Source organism: Eulemur rufifrons, chromosome 1, assembly GCF_041146395.1.
Source record: "Eulemur rufifrons isolate Redbay chromosome 1, OSU_ERuf_1, whole genome shotgun sequence".
NCBI lineage: Eukaryota > Metazoa > Chordata > Mammalia > Primates > Lemuridae > Eulemur > Eulemur rufifrons.
Genome location: NC_090983.1, coordinates 67,127,389 through 67,145,022, shown reverse-complemented (window position 1 = coordinate 67,145,022; position 17,634 = coordinate 67,127,389). Strand labels below are relative to the sequence as shown.

General features: G+C 39.2%; 1 protein-coding gene across 1 annotated transcript in view; it reads left to right on the top strand.

Moving 5' to 3' along the window:
- Nucleotides 1-10,694: 10,694 nt before the first annotated feature.
- Nucleotides 10,695-17,634, top strand: part of GALNT5 (polypeptide N-acetylgalactosaminyltransferase 5) — a 46,173-nt gene continuing 39,233 nt past the window's right edge. Inside the window, exon 1 of the mRNA XM_069472454.1 lies at nucleotides 10,695-12,142. Coding sequence (XP_069328555.1) covers nucleotides 10,695-12,142 — 1,448 coding nt within the window. The remainder of the gene's footprint in view (nucleotides 12,143-17,634) is intronic.

Below are 17,634 nucleotides of genomic sequence, written 5' to 3'. Positions count from 1 at the left end.
GTTCCTGCTCAAGCTACCTTATAAAAACCAACTGTTCTGCCATGCCCATCGGAGCACCTTTTCTAAATTTTTGGAGGAGATGCTGCCCCAATTCATGAATTGCTATTAGATTTTTAAATTTATTATGATTTTGTCTTTTGACACCACCCTTCCTCAGCTTTTCACTGTTTGTGATTGCTCTACATTGTACTTCTCTAAGAAAATTAGAAGCCATCAGACCCAAACTCTGAACTTTCTTTTCTTCCATCTCTACTCATTCTTATCTGCCATGGAACAGGTACAATTTCAAAAAAACAAAAAACAAACAAACAAAAAAAACCAGTGCCCCTAGTTTTCTACAATGAAATAAGTAATCTGCCTATGCTTACAAACCCATTTCCTGTCTCCTCTAGGACCTCACTCCTATCTGACAAGGCCTTATCCACCCTCTGTCTTTAATCTTACTATTATACTGCCATGCCTTGGTCTTGAAAAACATTCAGGTCCTCTCCATTCTCAAATAAAAGGCAACTTCAACAAGCTACTAACTTATCTCTTTTATTTCTCTGCAAAGAAGGAGCGCTTGGGGGAGAAGGAAAGATGAGCAATGCGTATACTTTACACATGTGCACACAAATGTGTCTATGTATTTATATATAAACACACAACTCCATGTGTGGTTTATGTTTGTGTGTACACGTTTGTAAGAATATTTTACAATAAATAAAAGTCTTTGCTTATGAAAAACATTATTTATAAGAAAAAGTATTCATTTATTGGTAAGATTTATTTATTAAAAAGTTGTACTACTAAAATTCTGTATTTATCAAAGGCATTAGAGTGTAGTGCAAGCATTTTTCCCAATAAGGTGATGTTACCCTCAAGGGGGCAAAAATTGGTTTTGGGGGGCTATGAAAGTTATCAGTATCAAATGAGTCACTAATGTCAAACTCTGACAAAATGGAGCCAGGAGGCCAGGAAGGTAGAAACAACCCCATGTCCCTCAACAGATGAATAGATAAACAAATTGTGGCATACACATACACTGGAATATTATTCGGCCATAAAAGAAACCAAGGTACAAATACATTCTACAAAGTAAATGAGTCTTGGAAACATGCTATGTGAAAGCAGCCAGACACAGAAGGTCATGTATCGTATGATTCTATTTATATTAAATATCCCGAATAGGCAAATCCATAGAGATAGAAAGCAGATTGGATTGTCAGGGGTGGGAGGAAGAGAGCATGGGGAGTAATTGCTTAATGAGTACAGGGTTTCTTGGGGTGACGATAATTTTTAGAACTAGATAGAGGTGTTTATTGCACAACATTATGAATATATTAAATGGCACCAAGTTATTCACTTTAAAATAACTACTTTTATGCTGTATAAATTTTACCTCAATTAAAAAGACTGCCAATGAAATCTTAGCTGGCAAATCTAAGAACTATTTTTAGAATATATTTTGCTTAACTTCCTAGAAACATCTGATCTTATTGACCATCTTCTACCCTCTCCTGCCTGGAATTTTATGATGTTACTATTTTTCAGTCTTCCTTCTCTCTCCAATTGCTCTTTCTCCTTCTCATTCTTATCATACACTTTCTCTACCCGCTTCACATGAGTTTCCCAGAGTTTTTCTCAGCCATTTTCTTGTGCTTTATGGACACATAGACTACCTGAGTAATCTTATGTGTACAATATCAAATACATGCTCATTACTCCACAAGGCACTTGAGTTCTGGCTTCTTTCCTATCCAAGCCAACTTCTTATGACAATGGATATTTCTGATCAAATATTCCATTGACACCTCAAACTCAAGATGACCATAATCAAAGTCATCATCATCCCCCCACCCCCACAGACTTATTTTTTATCTAGGCTTTCCTATCTCATCAAAAAACCAATGTTTCTCAAAGTGTGGTCCCCAGATTAGTACCATCAGCCTAATGATAGAGTTTATAAAGGCAAATTTTGCTCTTCATTCAGAAAATCATCCAGAAGTATCTGGGTGATTCTGGTACATAATGAAATTGGAGAAATATTTGGATAGAACATAGTATGCACCCAGTCACCCAAGCAGAAATATTGAGTTTGTTTTGTACTCCCTGACTCCCTGACTCACTGATCAAGAAATTCTGATTCACCAACTGCTCCAAAGCATTGAGTTTTTCTCCCTCTCTCCATGCTCATTCTTTGTATACTACCAAAGCCCTCACCATCATTCTTAGAAAGAGGCCCTCACACAGTCTCGCCCCTGGGCCTATGTTATGGTCTGAGACGTGAGAAATGACCACCTAAAGACCGAATTGAGCCAAATCAGGAGTCTTTATTAGCTGGCCATCGACTACCCTCTGCACCGCCCAAAGGCGGCACAGAAAGCAGCCGTGAGCCTTTGAAACAGAAAGTTTTTATATTGTAAGTTTGTGGGTGGAAAATTATTAAGATTGAGCAAGCACGTGTGCAAAAAGCCTTGAGTAAGCATTATATCATTTTCTTATCTTTGGTGTAACAGGATCTGGGCAGTTTGGGCTCTGGGCCATATCTTGTTCATGCAAAATATGAGTGTTGTGATAGCTTCACGTGGGGGCTGTAATCATTTTACGCAGAACATGGGTGTTGTAGTCACTTAGGAATTTCTGTGTTGGGGGTCGCAAGCAGGAGCAAGCAGGTTTTACAGAAGCAGAATGGCAGATTACTGATTTTTCGGTGCGAAACTCAGACTGGAACACCTAGAGCCTTGAGTCCCCTCCCCAACTTTGTGCCCTGAGTGTCATGTTTTACAAATGTTTTCTTCAGAGAAGACTGTAATTGAAGCCTACAGGTCTTTGTTACAAATGTCATGCGGCTAAATTATAAGACAACAATTGAATTTAGAGATAATGTTATAGCTGAACTCTAAATTTGTGATTGGCTTCTATTTAAACGTTTTAAAAGAACTGGTGCGTACTTTGTGCCTTCGCACAAGAGTCAGAAGAGCACAGGCTGAAGCCGTGAGTGGAAGCCCACGATGTCCTGCTCTCTCGGACAGCCCAAGGCAATTCTACACCAACCAGAAATTCTGCACTGGCCTTGCTGAGGCCCACGGGTAGAACTGCAGTTCCTTTTAGGACCAAAGAAGAAGGGACATTTTCTGGAGATCTACAAAGATCTACAAGCTATAATAATGGCTTCATCTACTTTTTTCCTGCCTGGAGTGAAAAGAAACTGTCACACTGAACCCATCTTCTTGTCTAGGAATTGTCTTTCATTTCTTTCTTATGCTTTTATAAAAACAGCTTTATTGAAGTTATATATATATATATATATATACACACACACACACACTGAACTGCACATTTTTAAGGCATACAATTTAATAAATTTTGACACTACATATATACTTATGAAACTATTACCACGATCAAGATAATAACAGCTATCATCCCTAAAAGTTTCTTTTGCTCCAAATGATAAGAAAACAAATCCTTTAACAAATAGGCCAAAAATTTGAACAGATCCATCACTAAAGAATGAAGATGGATGGCAAATAAGCATGTAAGAAATCTACTCAAAACCATCAGTTATTAGGGAAATGTAAATTAAAATCACAGATAAATACCACTATATACTACAAGAATGACTAAAATTAAAAAGCCAAGTGTTGGTGAAAATGGGGAGAAGTAGAACCCTCACACACTGTTGGTGGGACTATGAAACTATGCAAGTACTTTGGAAACACTTTAGCAGTTTCTTAAAAGTTAAACACACCTTGGGCTTATAAAGAGAAGAGGTGACATTTATATTCCTGCTTTATGTGTACCCTAAGAGACTATATCTTTAATAAAGGCCCACTTTTTTAGTAGGAAATGATTCCACTTCTAGTCTCTCAACTTGACATAGAAAAATAGCTCTTAAAAAAATAGACTAACATGTACAATTAAAGCTTAGATTTTATTCCATTTGTGATTAGGCTGATTGAAAGTAGGGCAACGATTAGGTAGCATTCATCCTAATTGGTCTCCCAGCCTGCATCTTGCCTACTGCCAATCCATTCTTCATACAGCCACTCACTCTCCACTCTGACACTCCAACTTTAAAAAGCTTCTATTCCTTGAAAAATAAAAGTCCAAAGTCTTTATCGCAACTCAGGCCCAGCCAGCAATCTCTGCCTCATTGCTGGCCAATCCACTGTAAAATCTAGTCAAATCAAACAAATCATTGTTATTCATCCATGTTATTCTCATGTCTTCCTCCCACAACACTTTGAGCTTCTTGACACTGGCCTGAGCAATGATTTTTTAGATATGACCCCAAAAGCACAGGCCACAAATGCAGAAATAGGCAAATGAGATTGCAACAAACTAAAAAGTTTCTGCACAGCCAGTAAAACAAACAACAGAGTGAAGAGACAACTTATGAAATGGGAGGAAATATTTGCAAACTATACATCTGAGAAGGAGTTAATATCCAAAATGTATAACCATGTTTATTGAGTTTCTACTGATTAGCAAGGAACTCAAACAGCTCAATACCAAGAAAACAGCCCAATTAAAAAACAGACAAAGCACTTAAATAGAAATTTCTCAAAAGAAGACATACAAATGGCCAACAGGTATATGTAGTATAAAACAAAAATGCTCAATATCACTAATCATCAAGGTAATGCAAATCAAAACCACAGTGAGATATAACCTCATACCTTTTAGAATGGCTACTATCCAAAAAACAAACAATAACAAGTGTTGGCAAAGATGTGGAGAAAAGGGAACACTTGTACACCGATGGTGGGAATATAAATTAGCACAGCCATTATGGAAAACAATATGGAGATTCCTCAAAAGACAAAAAAAGAATTATCATATAATCCAGCAATCATGCTTCTGGGCATATATTCAAAAGGAATGAAATCAGTATCATGAAGAGATATCTGCACTCTCATGTTCATTGCAGTGCTATTCACAATAGCCCAGATATGGAATCAACCTGAGTGTCCATCAATGGACGAATGGTAAAGAAAATGTAGCACATATTATATGCAATGGAATAATATTCAGCCTTAAAAATGAAGTAAATCCTGTCATTTGTGACAATATGGATGAACCTGGAGGACTTTATGCTAACTGAAATAAGCCAGGCACAGAAAGACAAATACTACATGATCTCACTCATATATGGAATCTAAAAAAGTCAAATTTGTAGAAACAGAGAATAGAATGGTGGTTGCCAAGGGCTGGAAGGTGGGGAAAATAGGGAGATATTGGCCAAAGAGTACTCAGTTTTAGTTATGCAGTATCAGTAAGTTCCAGAGAGTTAATGTACAACAATGACTAAATAATACTGTGTTGTATACTTGAAACTTGCTACGATCTTAAATGTTCTCACCACCCCCAACCACACACAAAAAGGCAACTATGTGAGGTGATAGATATGTCAATTAGCTCCATTGAGATAATTATTTCACAATGTATCTCAAAAATCATGTCAAACACCTTAAATATATATAATTTTTATTAGCCAATGATATCAATAGCTTAGTAAAGCCAGGAAAAAAGAAATTCAGTGATACACCTATCGACCATCATCATTCTCTATAAAATACATGTTCAAATATGTTCTCCCTTTCACACCTTTCTTTATATTAAATAATTAGGGTGAGCAGTTGAGTAAATATCAGGAAAGAAAACAGATATTAGTTACTCAGAATGTGCTCACATAGTCAGGAAACTTTCAAATACCCTGAGAAAGTAACTCTCGATGCAAAGCCGGAGAACTGGAACCAGGACTTCTAAGATTCTATATTCCCATCAGGGAGGTTTAAGGTGAGAAACAAAACCATGTTTATTCAGCTCCTACTAATTAACAATAAGGATGATGCAAAGATTTTCCATGGAGATAGAACAAGGATGCAGATTCCACCCTAACTGTATGCAGAGCTGTCTTGCTAAACAGTTTATGATCTAGTCTGTGAAAATTAAATGTTGAGGATTAAATGAGATAATATCAAGTGACTATCTAGTGGCAGGCACTCTGTAAATTCTCACTAAATGGTTGCTATTAATATTGTCCTGACAACAACCAAGTAGAGGGCAGATCCTCCTACTAGTATAACTATTTTACAGAAGAATAAATTAAAATATATTTTTAGATTTTTACTACACAGCTGGAGTCAGATTGATAAGTCAAATAACCCCTCCAAAAGTCTCCCAAGGATGATTTCATAACTTCAAATTTTCAGACTGATATCTTCTCCAACTAAGTATGTGCAGATTCTTCTGAAACTTGACCAGCTAAAGCTACCTGCATTTCACCATCTGGAATGATAAGCCAGGCTCTCTGCCTGTGGAATACCTGAAATAATCAACCCACTTATATATGTAGTTTCCAGCTGGTAGCATAGAATAAATACAACTAAAATTTAAAGACAGCACCATTTACCTATATACAAAGGTCACCTGTTGGGCAATGTGTGTATTGACTTCTATTATACTAAAGGTAGAATCTCTTAAGTTTCTTGTTTTCTATTTCTTTTTATCCATACTATGTCATTGGTCTTAGACATGAAACATTAAATTTATCCAGAAAAGATATGAAAAGGAGAAGAGATATATAGCTGTGGGAGACACCAGAAATTGTTACTGAGTGCCTGAAGATCCATAGTGTTGAGTCTGTCTGTAGTTTTGCTTACAACCAACTTCTGCCATCATCACAGATTCTCATAAATTCACCAGGAGAAAAGACTGGGAGGGGACTGGGAAGAGAAACTTACAGGAGCTCTTTCATGTGAGACTTATCCATAGTCGTATGGTTATTAGTGGCCAAGTCAGTACTTTAGACCAGGTCTGAGGAGCAATCCACTCCTTTTCTGGGGATTTTGTCAATGTTTCTTTACTCTCTTGTGTACACTTCACATCTCATTCTGAATTGTGTGTCAGACTAAAGCTAAGTCGGAGTTAACAAGTTGTTTTACCCATGGTAGATAAGCCAAGACTCCCCTTGAATTTTCTTAACATTATTCTCTCCTGTTGAAAGTAATTTATGTTTTGATTAGTAAGGACAAACCAAAGAGAGAGAAAGAAATCAGTGTTCTTTAATTAAATGAATATGGAGGACTGAGGTTATATTTCAAGCAGTGTTTTAAAGCTGTCAAGCATAGGATGTGGCAAATGTTGATTTTTCTAACAGGCATTTGAGTAATTCCAGGTGCCATTTGGGGTTAGAATGTAATTGGACAAAACTTGAATCTTGTAGAGTGAAATATTTTCAAAGCATTCTATTTTCACATTTAAAACAATATTGTAATGCAAACTATCCATGATACTGAAAAAATTCTTACTTTATTTTGGAATGTGGATCATAAATAGTTGCGTCATGTTTTATGCTGATGGTGTTCTATTGAGGGAAGTTTTAAAATTGTTGGGGCAGGGACAACGTCACCCACTTCATGTTTTAGGTATATAGTGAGCTGTACATGTACAATTATCATTGATTGAATCCATAATTACAGGAAATAAGAGTGGCAAAAATAAAATAAAATACTCAGATATACTTTTCCCCCCATTGCCAGAATCATGTTAGTCACCAGTCTTCTATTAATATTTGCTTTTTGGGAAGAGCTGGTACATTGCCTCCCACATGCACCCCACACTCCTATCACAGCAAAGTGTTAACAATAATATTAATTGCAGTGGCTATCATTTATAGGATACCTTCAATAAAATAAGAACTTTAAATCACTTTCTCTACTTTTCATTAACTGGCAGGCAGAAATATATATATATATATATATATATACATACATATATATATATTTGCTCAGTAACCACATAAAATTAACCAAACCAACCTACAAGGTCATACAGATAGCAAAGCAGTACTGTGTGATATGATATTTAAGCACATGGACTTAGTGTCACACAGTCATGTGTTCGAGGTCCACCTCCTTCAACCTTTACAGGAAGTTGCTTTATCTCTCTAAATTTTCATTTCCTGACTACAAAAAGAGTATTACAATTTTATCTTTTCAATAGAATTGTTGTGAAAACTGAGCGAGATATTCAATGGAAATAGCTTAGCAAAGCACTTGAGACATATTGGATGTATAGACACACACACACATACATACACACACACACTGAATAACACTAAAGCCTGTGTTTCCAGTCATTGTGATTCTCAAAAAACTTGTGATTCCCCTAAGGTACCATACTTTGTCTTCACTTCTATGTTTTTGCTAGTTTATCTGCCTTACACCATCCAACTAAGATATTTTTTCTCAGACCACAATATGAGCAAAGATAATTATGTTCTTATCCATCCTTCAAGTCTAAGAATAGCTTCCTCAAAAACCATCCATGCCTTCCAAAACTAAGCTATGTCCATAGAATCCAGGACATTATTTCTCCCATATTATTTATTATGTATTGTAACACACAGTGTGTGCCTATCTGTCTACATCCATCAATAAACTGTGAGGTCCTCAAGGACAAGAACTATGTCCTTTTACTTAGTATCACTCAACACTCAACATCCAACACATGGCTTGAGCCACAGAGCATAGTCAACGATATTGGAAGGACAGATAAATGGAGGGAGGGATGCGTGGAGGCAATAGCTGAGCTACAATGCCACCATCCATGTGGGGACTCCAATCCCAGTGAGCAGGCACTGAACAGAAAAGAGATTCAGGGATTTAAGAGATGTGTTACCACAGCTGAATTTATCTGGGTTCCCTCCCTTGTGGCAAAGTACAAACTTAAAGGCCAAATGCCATAGAAGGTAATGTCTAAGTATAAAGAATTCAGAATCTCTCCTTACCCTCTCTGGCTTGAGAACCAGGGAAGCTGACAATGTAACTGTGAGTCTGAGGCTGAAGGTCTGAGAACCTGGGGCCATTGGTACAAGTCCCAGAGTCCAAAGGCCAGACAACCTATAAGTTTTGATGTTTAGGGGCAGGAGAAGAAAGATGTCTCATCTTCAAAAGACAGAGAGAAAATTTGCCTTTCTTCTGCCTTTTTTTTTTTTTCTATCTGGACCCTCCACCAATTGGATGGTGCCTGACTACACTGGGTGAGGGAGGGTCTTCCCCACTCAGTCCACTGATTCAAATGCCAATCTCTTCTGGAGACACCCTTACAGATATAAAGCTTTACCAGCTCCCTGGGTATTCCTTAGCTCTGTCAAGTTGACACCTGAAATTTATCACTACATGAACAGTGTTCAAAAAGCAAACAAAAAAAAATTTAAGCATTTTATTCTAAACCAATGTTTTAAGACGTGGGAAGATTTTAAAAAATAGAATACCAGATCAACTCTCATCTCCCCTGTCAATTAATCAGAATTTGGGGGAGCTTCTTCTAAGGAATTCTAATGTAAAGCCCCTGTGGGCACCACTGTTCTACCTGTCTACCAGCATCAGTCAAAATCTGGTCCAAGTCCTGATGCACTCCTCAAATTGTTACTGGTCCCTGACAAGTACTAAAACCGAGAGTATGTCTTAGTCTATTTGGGTTGCTGTAACAAAATACCATAGACCGAATGATTTATACACAGCACAATTTATTTCTCACGGCTCTGGAGGCTGGGAAGTCCAATATTAAGGCACCAGCAGATTCAGTGTCTGGTGAGGACCTGTTTCCTGGTTCACAGATAGTGTCTTATTGCTGTGTCCTCACATGGTGCAGGGTGGCAGGCAGCTCTCTGGGGCCTCTTTTATAAGGGCACTAATCCCATTTATGAGGGCTCCACTCTCACAATTTAATCACCACCAAAGACCCCAAATACCTTCTAATACCATCATGTTCATGATTAGGTTTCAACATGGATTTTGGGGCAGACACAAACAAAAATTGAGGGCAGACCATAATAAAGTGTTTAGAAACTTTTATAGCAATATGACACATTGTTTGTGTCTATTGAATCTAATAATTAAAACAGACTAGTGAAAAAAAAAGTAATTGACTTACAAAGATATATGTTGATACTCCCTCAAGGAAGGCTTGTGAATAGCTAAACACACACCTCTGATAATAAGGATATGCACAGTCGCTTCTTTAAGCCGTTGTGTCTCAAAGCTGAAACATTAGGGTCGATGACAGACAGATCATTGGGCACACCTGGGTCCAAGAGGGTTAATGAGCAGGAGTGGGGTAGGTGGGGTTACAAACCAGGAACACATGCCCGCCAAGTTAGCTTTCTTTCTCTTTAATTGCCCTTAAAACACACACGCTCTCACATAACACGGAAGGTGAGAGCTGAATGAAGTTTTCCGGGTAATGGCTTGAAATGTTTTCCTTATGAGAAGTGGTGTTGAGTTACAGCCTGTGCAGACCGAGAACTGGGAGGAGAGAAACAGCAGCCCCGACCCGGCCCCCACCTTTTCTGGGGCTTGTAGGAAGGTGGACATGGGCTCCCAGAGACAAGACAAGTGATATGTTGAACTGTCCGGTGGCTGGAATCGACTGCTCCTGGAACGAACTGCAGCCAGTGTTTGCAGGGCTTCTCCAGGGCCAGCCAAGCAGGCACAGATGCTCTGCTGTGAAATGCCACGCAGGCAGAGACTGACAAGCGGTAGGAGCTGAGCTCTCCCCTTGGGCTGCTGTTTCCTGCTGTGTTCGGGGAGGGGGCGCTTTCTGGCCACTCTGCCGCTGCTGGCGCTGCTACTTCAGCTCCCTCTCCACCCGAGGTAAGCAGGCTCCAAGGGAGGGCAGGCTGCAAGGGAAGCCTTTGTACCATGAACAGGATCCGAAAGTTTTTCCGAGGAAGTGGGCGAGTCTTGGCATTTATTTTTGCAGCTTCTGTCATCTGGCTGCTCTTTGACATGGCAGCTCTCCGCCTCTCATTCAGTGAGATCAACACTCGGGTCCTCAAGGAGGATATCGTCAGGAGGGAACAGGTAGGATTCAGAGTTCAGCCAGACCAAGTGAAGATTTTTTCCAGCAGCGTAAAAGAGATGAAGCCTCCCCTGAGGGGACATGGGAAGGGGGCATGGGGCAAAGAGAACTTTAGAAAGACTGAGGAGAGTGTGGGCAAGGTTGAGGATGACTTGGACCAAACCCAGAGGGAGAGAAAAATGCAGAACACCCCTGGAAGGGGCAAGGTTGTGCCTTTGTGGCATCCTGCACATCTGCAGACTCTCCTAGTGACTCTTACCAAGAAGAAGACAGAAGGGGGAGGCATCAGACCTGAAGCCTCCTCTCACCAGGTGACACCAAAGCAAACAACAGTTCAGGGGGCTCAGGAAACCCCATTTGTACCAGCAAGAGGAACTCCCTTGGTCAAAAAATCGGTACACACAGGACCTGTCAGTATAAAACAGGAGGCCCTGAAGAGTCATAGGCTCAGCAGTAACACGTCAAAACAAGCAGCTGTAAAAGACCTAGACACGACCATTGGTCTTAATACTAACAGATCAAAGCAGCACTCACAGGCAGTAGCAAAGGAGGGAACACACCCTGCCAGCCCACCAGTGCCAAAATCTGGGGAAGACACAGCCTTAAATAAAACTTGGAGCAAAGAACTAAATGCAAATAAACACAAAGCCAATAAGGGTCATCCTTTTGCCAAGTTCATTGTCAATTCAAATCGCTTAAAGAAGCAATCTATTAATGAGACACAGTTGGCAGGCTTGCCAATGGATGATGGAGCTGAAGGGACTCATGGGAAGAAACTCAGTTTCTCCGAAAGCCATGTTGTGATTATAACCAAGGAGGAGGAGCCAAAGACAGTCCCCAGAGAGGACCCCAATTCTAAAACCAAAACTATGTTTCCCAAAGTATTGGGTGAAAGCCAAGGTAAACACATTTCCAGGAATAGAAGCCAGTCGTCTTTCTCTTCACTTGCTCTACAGAGAGTAACAGTGTCTCAAACCAACCAATCTTTAGCTGGGGGGCTACAGCCAGCAAGAACTAACCTAACTGCCAGGGACCAGCCTGCAGAACATAATCAAAGTCATAGAAAAGCCCTTTTATCTGAAGACCAAGGCATGCACCATGTTTTAAAAATGGATGTGACACTTTCTCCAAGGGACCCCAAAGCTCCAGGGCAGTTTGGACGTCCTGTAGTTGTACCCCCTGGAAAGGAGAAGGAGGCAGAAAGAAGATGGAAAGAGGGAAATTTCAATGTCTACCTTAGTGACTTGATCCCAGTGGACAGAGCCATTGAAGACACAAGACCTTCTGGGTAAGATCCTTTTCTCTTCTCTTGCCTCAACCCCAAGTATTTTGGCTCAAATGTAGAGAGGTTTTATTTCTAGATAATTTTGTGTGGTTTTGAGCCACCTACAAAATTAATGCAACATTAATTATTAGATGCCATTCAAATATTCTACCATCCACGCAGAGAAAAATTCTGATATCAGCAACATACTGTGTTCCTTCCTATGCTTATTTCTGTGAGACTTTGGCCCTCAACCCTATTAGCTCATGCTCCATTTCCTTCCCCCTGTTGAAAACCTTTTAGAATGATTAGATGACTACAATTTATAATAAAGTATATATGAATGGTAGGACTTAAAGTTTAATTCCCTTATAACAGTAATGATGAAGTAAATTCCCAATTTTGGAACTTTTCATGATTAGCAAGTTTGTCAGGAATATATTTGGGAAATAAGCATAGAAAAAGGATCTCCTCGGCCTCTCTGGAATAATTTCTTAACCAGCAGAATTCTGCCTAATATGAGTAATCATGACCATAGTAGCCAGGAAAGACATGGCTTTGCTTCCTAAAATTTAATGTTCTTTGTAGGTGGAGATGGTAGACATTTCAGGAGTTCAGTTACACAGGAATAATGTGGGAAAAAGTCAATCAGTCAATAACTAGCAAACACCTGCAGGAGGTAAAAGAGCATCGTAATAATCACGTATATGTGTAGAGATGCACCATTTACAGAGAGCCAGCATGCACATAGATGAACATCCTAAGAGCACTAGAAAGGAGGTGATAGGCCTTATCGTTTAAATTAATGAACAGGTGAGGACACTCAGAAGTTATGTCACTTTCCCAAGGTACTGCAGCTCTAAATCTGCCCAAAGTGACTTCATGAACCAGTTCTTTGAAGAATTAAATTCTTATATCTACATCACCAGAAAGAGCATCAAATCACAGATATTTGATCTGATTGAAATACTGTTGGGTTCCTGGCTCCTTTTGGTCCACTCGTAAGTGAGGATATTTTGTAGTCATATGTTCACTATCCACTAATTGATAATGCAGCTCAAGTCTGCCTTGACATTCAACTCCCTGAGGGGAGCAATGTTTGTTTGGAAGCTGGAATTAAGGAATATCAAGATTGAGACTTAGTACATGTGTTATGTAAACAATGGCCTTGTTTGGCTTCTGTAGAAAACTCTTCCTTGTGATGTAGGAGCTCGGTGTTACTAGGAGGAAGGCAGATATAGATAAACATTTATTCATAATTGTGAAAGGAGACTCTTCATTGTGACGTTGGCTGCAATGAGGCTATTTTCAATCTCTTAGCCCTTGGCGAATGGCAGCCAGCCATGTGCTAACTGCCTGCTTAGACCAAGCACCGTGTCACTCATGTTCCTCATCCTGGTGACACATCCTTGAGTAGAATGCAAAAATACTCAAAGATGAGAAAGCTGAGGCCCTGGGAAGTTAAAGTGTATGTGATCATAGAGCTAATGATTATAGAAAAATGATTAAAATTCATGCTCAAAATTATGTTATGCTATCTCCCATCTCTTGCCAATTACCCCCCAAAAATGATCCTAAAAATTACATTAGACCAGCTCTAATCTGAAATCCTGTATATCATCGAATCATATATGCCAGCTTTGAACACAAAACACAGGGGAAGGTGATAGTCATTAAAGCAGCTTCATTTTAACATGCCCTCAGTGACCCAGCAGACTGCTAGGCATCTGGGGAGGAATCAGACCCTGCACAGAAGCACAGGCTCTAGTTCCAACTAGAGAAAGGGCAAGAGTGTAGGGGCCAAAAGGGAGTAATAACGATGTTATCATCTGTGTGATTTATTGAAGGCTCGATGGCTCCCCGCACTTGTTAGTTTCTCTAATTCGGTCTGTGGAAGTTCAGTGCTGCAGCCCAGGAAAGTTACAGTCAGGCTCTGTCTTCTGAAGCAGGTTGTCCCAACTGTGGGAGAAACTGACACGTGTGCTTGAGAGGATGAGTCAGAAAGCCTGTGGCCAAGCCCCTCCCTCTTATCACACAACCCACCTTGGCTAAATAAAGGTGCGCTCTCGGCAAGCTGTCTGGTGGAGGCCCTGCTCTGCCATCAGGGTGGAAGAGGCAGTCTGGCCACTAGGAAGCCCATATGTGGGGCCTCCCAGAGTGTTTACAGCCCTTTGGTGTCACTCTCCCTTGAAAGAGGACAAATCACTTTTTTTCTTTTACCCAAACACTCTGACTATAAATATGTGCAAATTATGTATTCATATGGATAAAGGTTAGAAGAAAATGCAAATGAAAAACAATTGATTCAGAAGGTTGGCAAGATTTGAAGTGAAGATTTTTTACTTTGATTTTATTTATTTTCAGCCTTGCTCAAAAAGTATTTGAGATGGCTCACAAGAATACCCAATAAGATTGCTAAAGATAATGAATTTTAGAAGTCAGCATAAGGGGAAAATTGTCATAAAATATAATGAGAAAACGTGTGTGTGAAAAAGAGAAAGCACACATGCTATAAGAATGCACGAGAATTGGCCCTAAAATTGGCTAGAGTAGCAGCCCACTGCAACCTTTAAATTTCGAGTCTGAGAGAGTCTCTCCCTTACTGCCCTTGACATTCCCCAAATATCCACCATTATAGATGAATTCACACAGTAACTGGTATATCATAACTACTCATTTAATATAGATTGAACAAAAAAAGGATAAAAAACATAGATTTGCTATATTCATTTAAATTCAATTTCCTCCAGTAAAGATAACTAGTTAGAAGTTAATTATCTTCTTAAGGATGGGTTAACTAGTGTGCTGGGGGGAAGTTAGCATTAAGAAGCAGAAAGGACAGGCAGGATTCCAGGACAACTTCCTCTACTCCAGTTCTAAAATCAGACGCCCATTTCCAAACCTGCTCATCCCTCCTGAGTGCCCAGGAACCATTTCTAACATGTCGATATGCAATCACACGGCCTTTTGTCCTTTCTGTCACCACCATTACACTGTCCTTTGCAGTGCTGCCTGTGTTCCTCCCCCTTGAGGTATGGCAATAGCCCCCCTACACGTGACATTTTCTCCAAGCTGGGCCCTCAACGTAAGGAAAGATAGTCTCACCCTTTTCTACACATTATGGTCATTATCATCCATTGATGTTTTTATTAGCTGGTCCTTCCCACTGTCTCCCTCCATCGTCACCTTGCATGGCTCTCACCGTCTTCTCCCATACATTCCAATCCAATTTCTCCAAATCCAATTCTAGCCTACCTCCACCTGGGCCATGACATGGCTGTGACCTCTAAATTCCAGTGAGACTTAATGTATGTAGCACTCCTTGTTACTGAAACACTCTTTGTTGTATGTTCTTCGCTAACTGGAACTGTGAGTGTCTGTTTTGCCTTCTTAGTGAAATTATAAGCTTCTAAAGGAAGCTCTGTCTTTAGCTTTCTTTCGCACTCAGAAGTGATCACAGTGCTGTGCACTCAAAAGATACAAGTTTGCCTAATACGGATTTAAAAGGTATGTTTCTCTGAAATAATTTTCAAAAACTGATACTACTTTAAAAAATAACTGAGAGGTAGCAATTCAAATGAAACTCATAGTAAGTCTTTTTATAAATGAAAAATGAGTCTCCTAATGTTTCATTTTGAATATATTAGAATCTGGTTTAGGTGAATACATCCTGTTTAACACTATGATCTATTAATCATGTCGATTCCTTAGTTTATATTTTTATAGTTTTGGTTTTGAATGTTAATGTTTTGACTTTCAAGGGAGGAAAATTTCTTTGCTTACAAGAATATTTTATGTAAGTAAAAAAACTTCGTTCATGCCTAGAATTTTTGCCTATAAAATGTGTTTAAAGTAAAATGCTTTTTTGATAGTCATTTTTAATTTCCATATTTAATTTCTTTAATAAAAAGCTAATCCTTGCAGACCTTGCTCTTAATTATTAAAGTTTGCTTCCATCAGCAATAATCAATACACATACACATGCATGTGTGCACAGACACGCACACACACACATACGCGCACACACAGGCTTTGCTAAACTATGGTCCTATCTACTGAAAGTGCAGGGCAATTCTACTTGGAGAAGTCTGTCTTTTGGCCTGCAGCTATAGTTAAGATGAAACTCCAAAAATGAACTTGTTTTAAGAGTGCACTTCCTGAATCTGAATTTAGAGAAAAATGACTCAAAGGAATTTTTGCTGCCAGCATTTAGTTTTTAAAGTAGAATGTGAATTCTGGCATGCTCGTCTACCACTGCTGTGTCATCATAATGTTACTCGATTACTTAATTTAATGCCTTTCCTTTCCTACAAAACACTGGCAAGCCCCTCAATAAAGCAATTAAAATGGGTCTTTACTCTTTTTAACCCAGAGCCAGGACTGTCAACCAATAATTTGATTCCTTCCGACACAGCTAAAGAGAGGTTTTTCTTGGCACATATAAAAAACAAAAGATAGCACAGTGCATTTGCCACAAACCAGTCCTTATTTGAAGGGAAAGGAAAACTTTTTCAAACCTTAATTTTGGCTGTAGTAGGGTCAAAAACCGTAACTAATGAGTTACCGGAGGAGGAAGAAAAAGGGAAGGAGGAGGAGGCAAAACCAGAAGAGAGAAAATAAACTGATCAGGTATCCTCCCAAACGTCAAGCTTTTAAAACTTTATTAGGCTAGGGGAAAATAGAAACTTTAAAATTAAATTAAATTCAAATTTTTTATTTTTACATGGGATGAATATTTTAATTGATGCAATGAGAGTGTCTTTGTGACTAATAGTGACTGGAAAACATTATCTAAAATTAACTGGAGATGCTATGAGATCTCCCTGAGAAACTGCCTAATCAGGGGCAGGGAAAAAAAAAATCTCAAAAAAGGGATTTAAAGGGGTTTGCTACCCAGAAGCTGGGGGGGGGGGGGAAAGTAAAAATTAAAAAAAAAAATTAAAAAAAAAAAAAAAGGTTATTTCCTGCTTTCACCCAAAAGGCAGTGATGACTTTTTTTTTTTTTTTTTTTTTTTTGAGACAGGGTCTCACTCTGTCACTCAGGCTGGAGTACAGTGGCACTATCATCATTAGCTTACAGGAGCCTCAAACTCCTGGGCTCAAGTGATCCTCCTGGCTCAGCCTCTTAAGTAGCTCAGACTTCTGGCATGCCATCATGCGTAACTAATTTTTAAATTTTTTGTAGAAATGGGATCTTGAGATTTCACTATGTTATCCAGGCTGGTCTCAAACTCCTGGGCTCAAGCAGTCCTCCCACCTCAGTCTCCCAAAATGCTGGGATTACAGGCATGAGGCACCACAGCCAGCTAGTGGTGCTTTTGGAATAGTGTGTGTGTTCATTCGCTTGCGTATGTGCATGCTTTTGTGAACTTATCTGTGGTTTATGTTAGGGCACAGTGCTCTATTTCATTGGCAAGTCATGTAAAAGAGCAGGAAATAAAAGGGAAATTTTGTTTAAAAGGTGTAGGCTAGACTGTAACATAAAAAAGATTAACTATGGCCAAGAAACAATTACT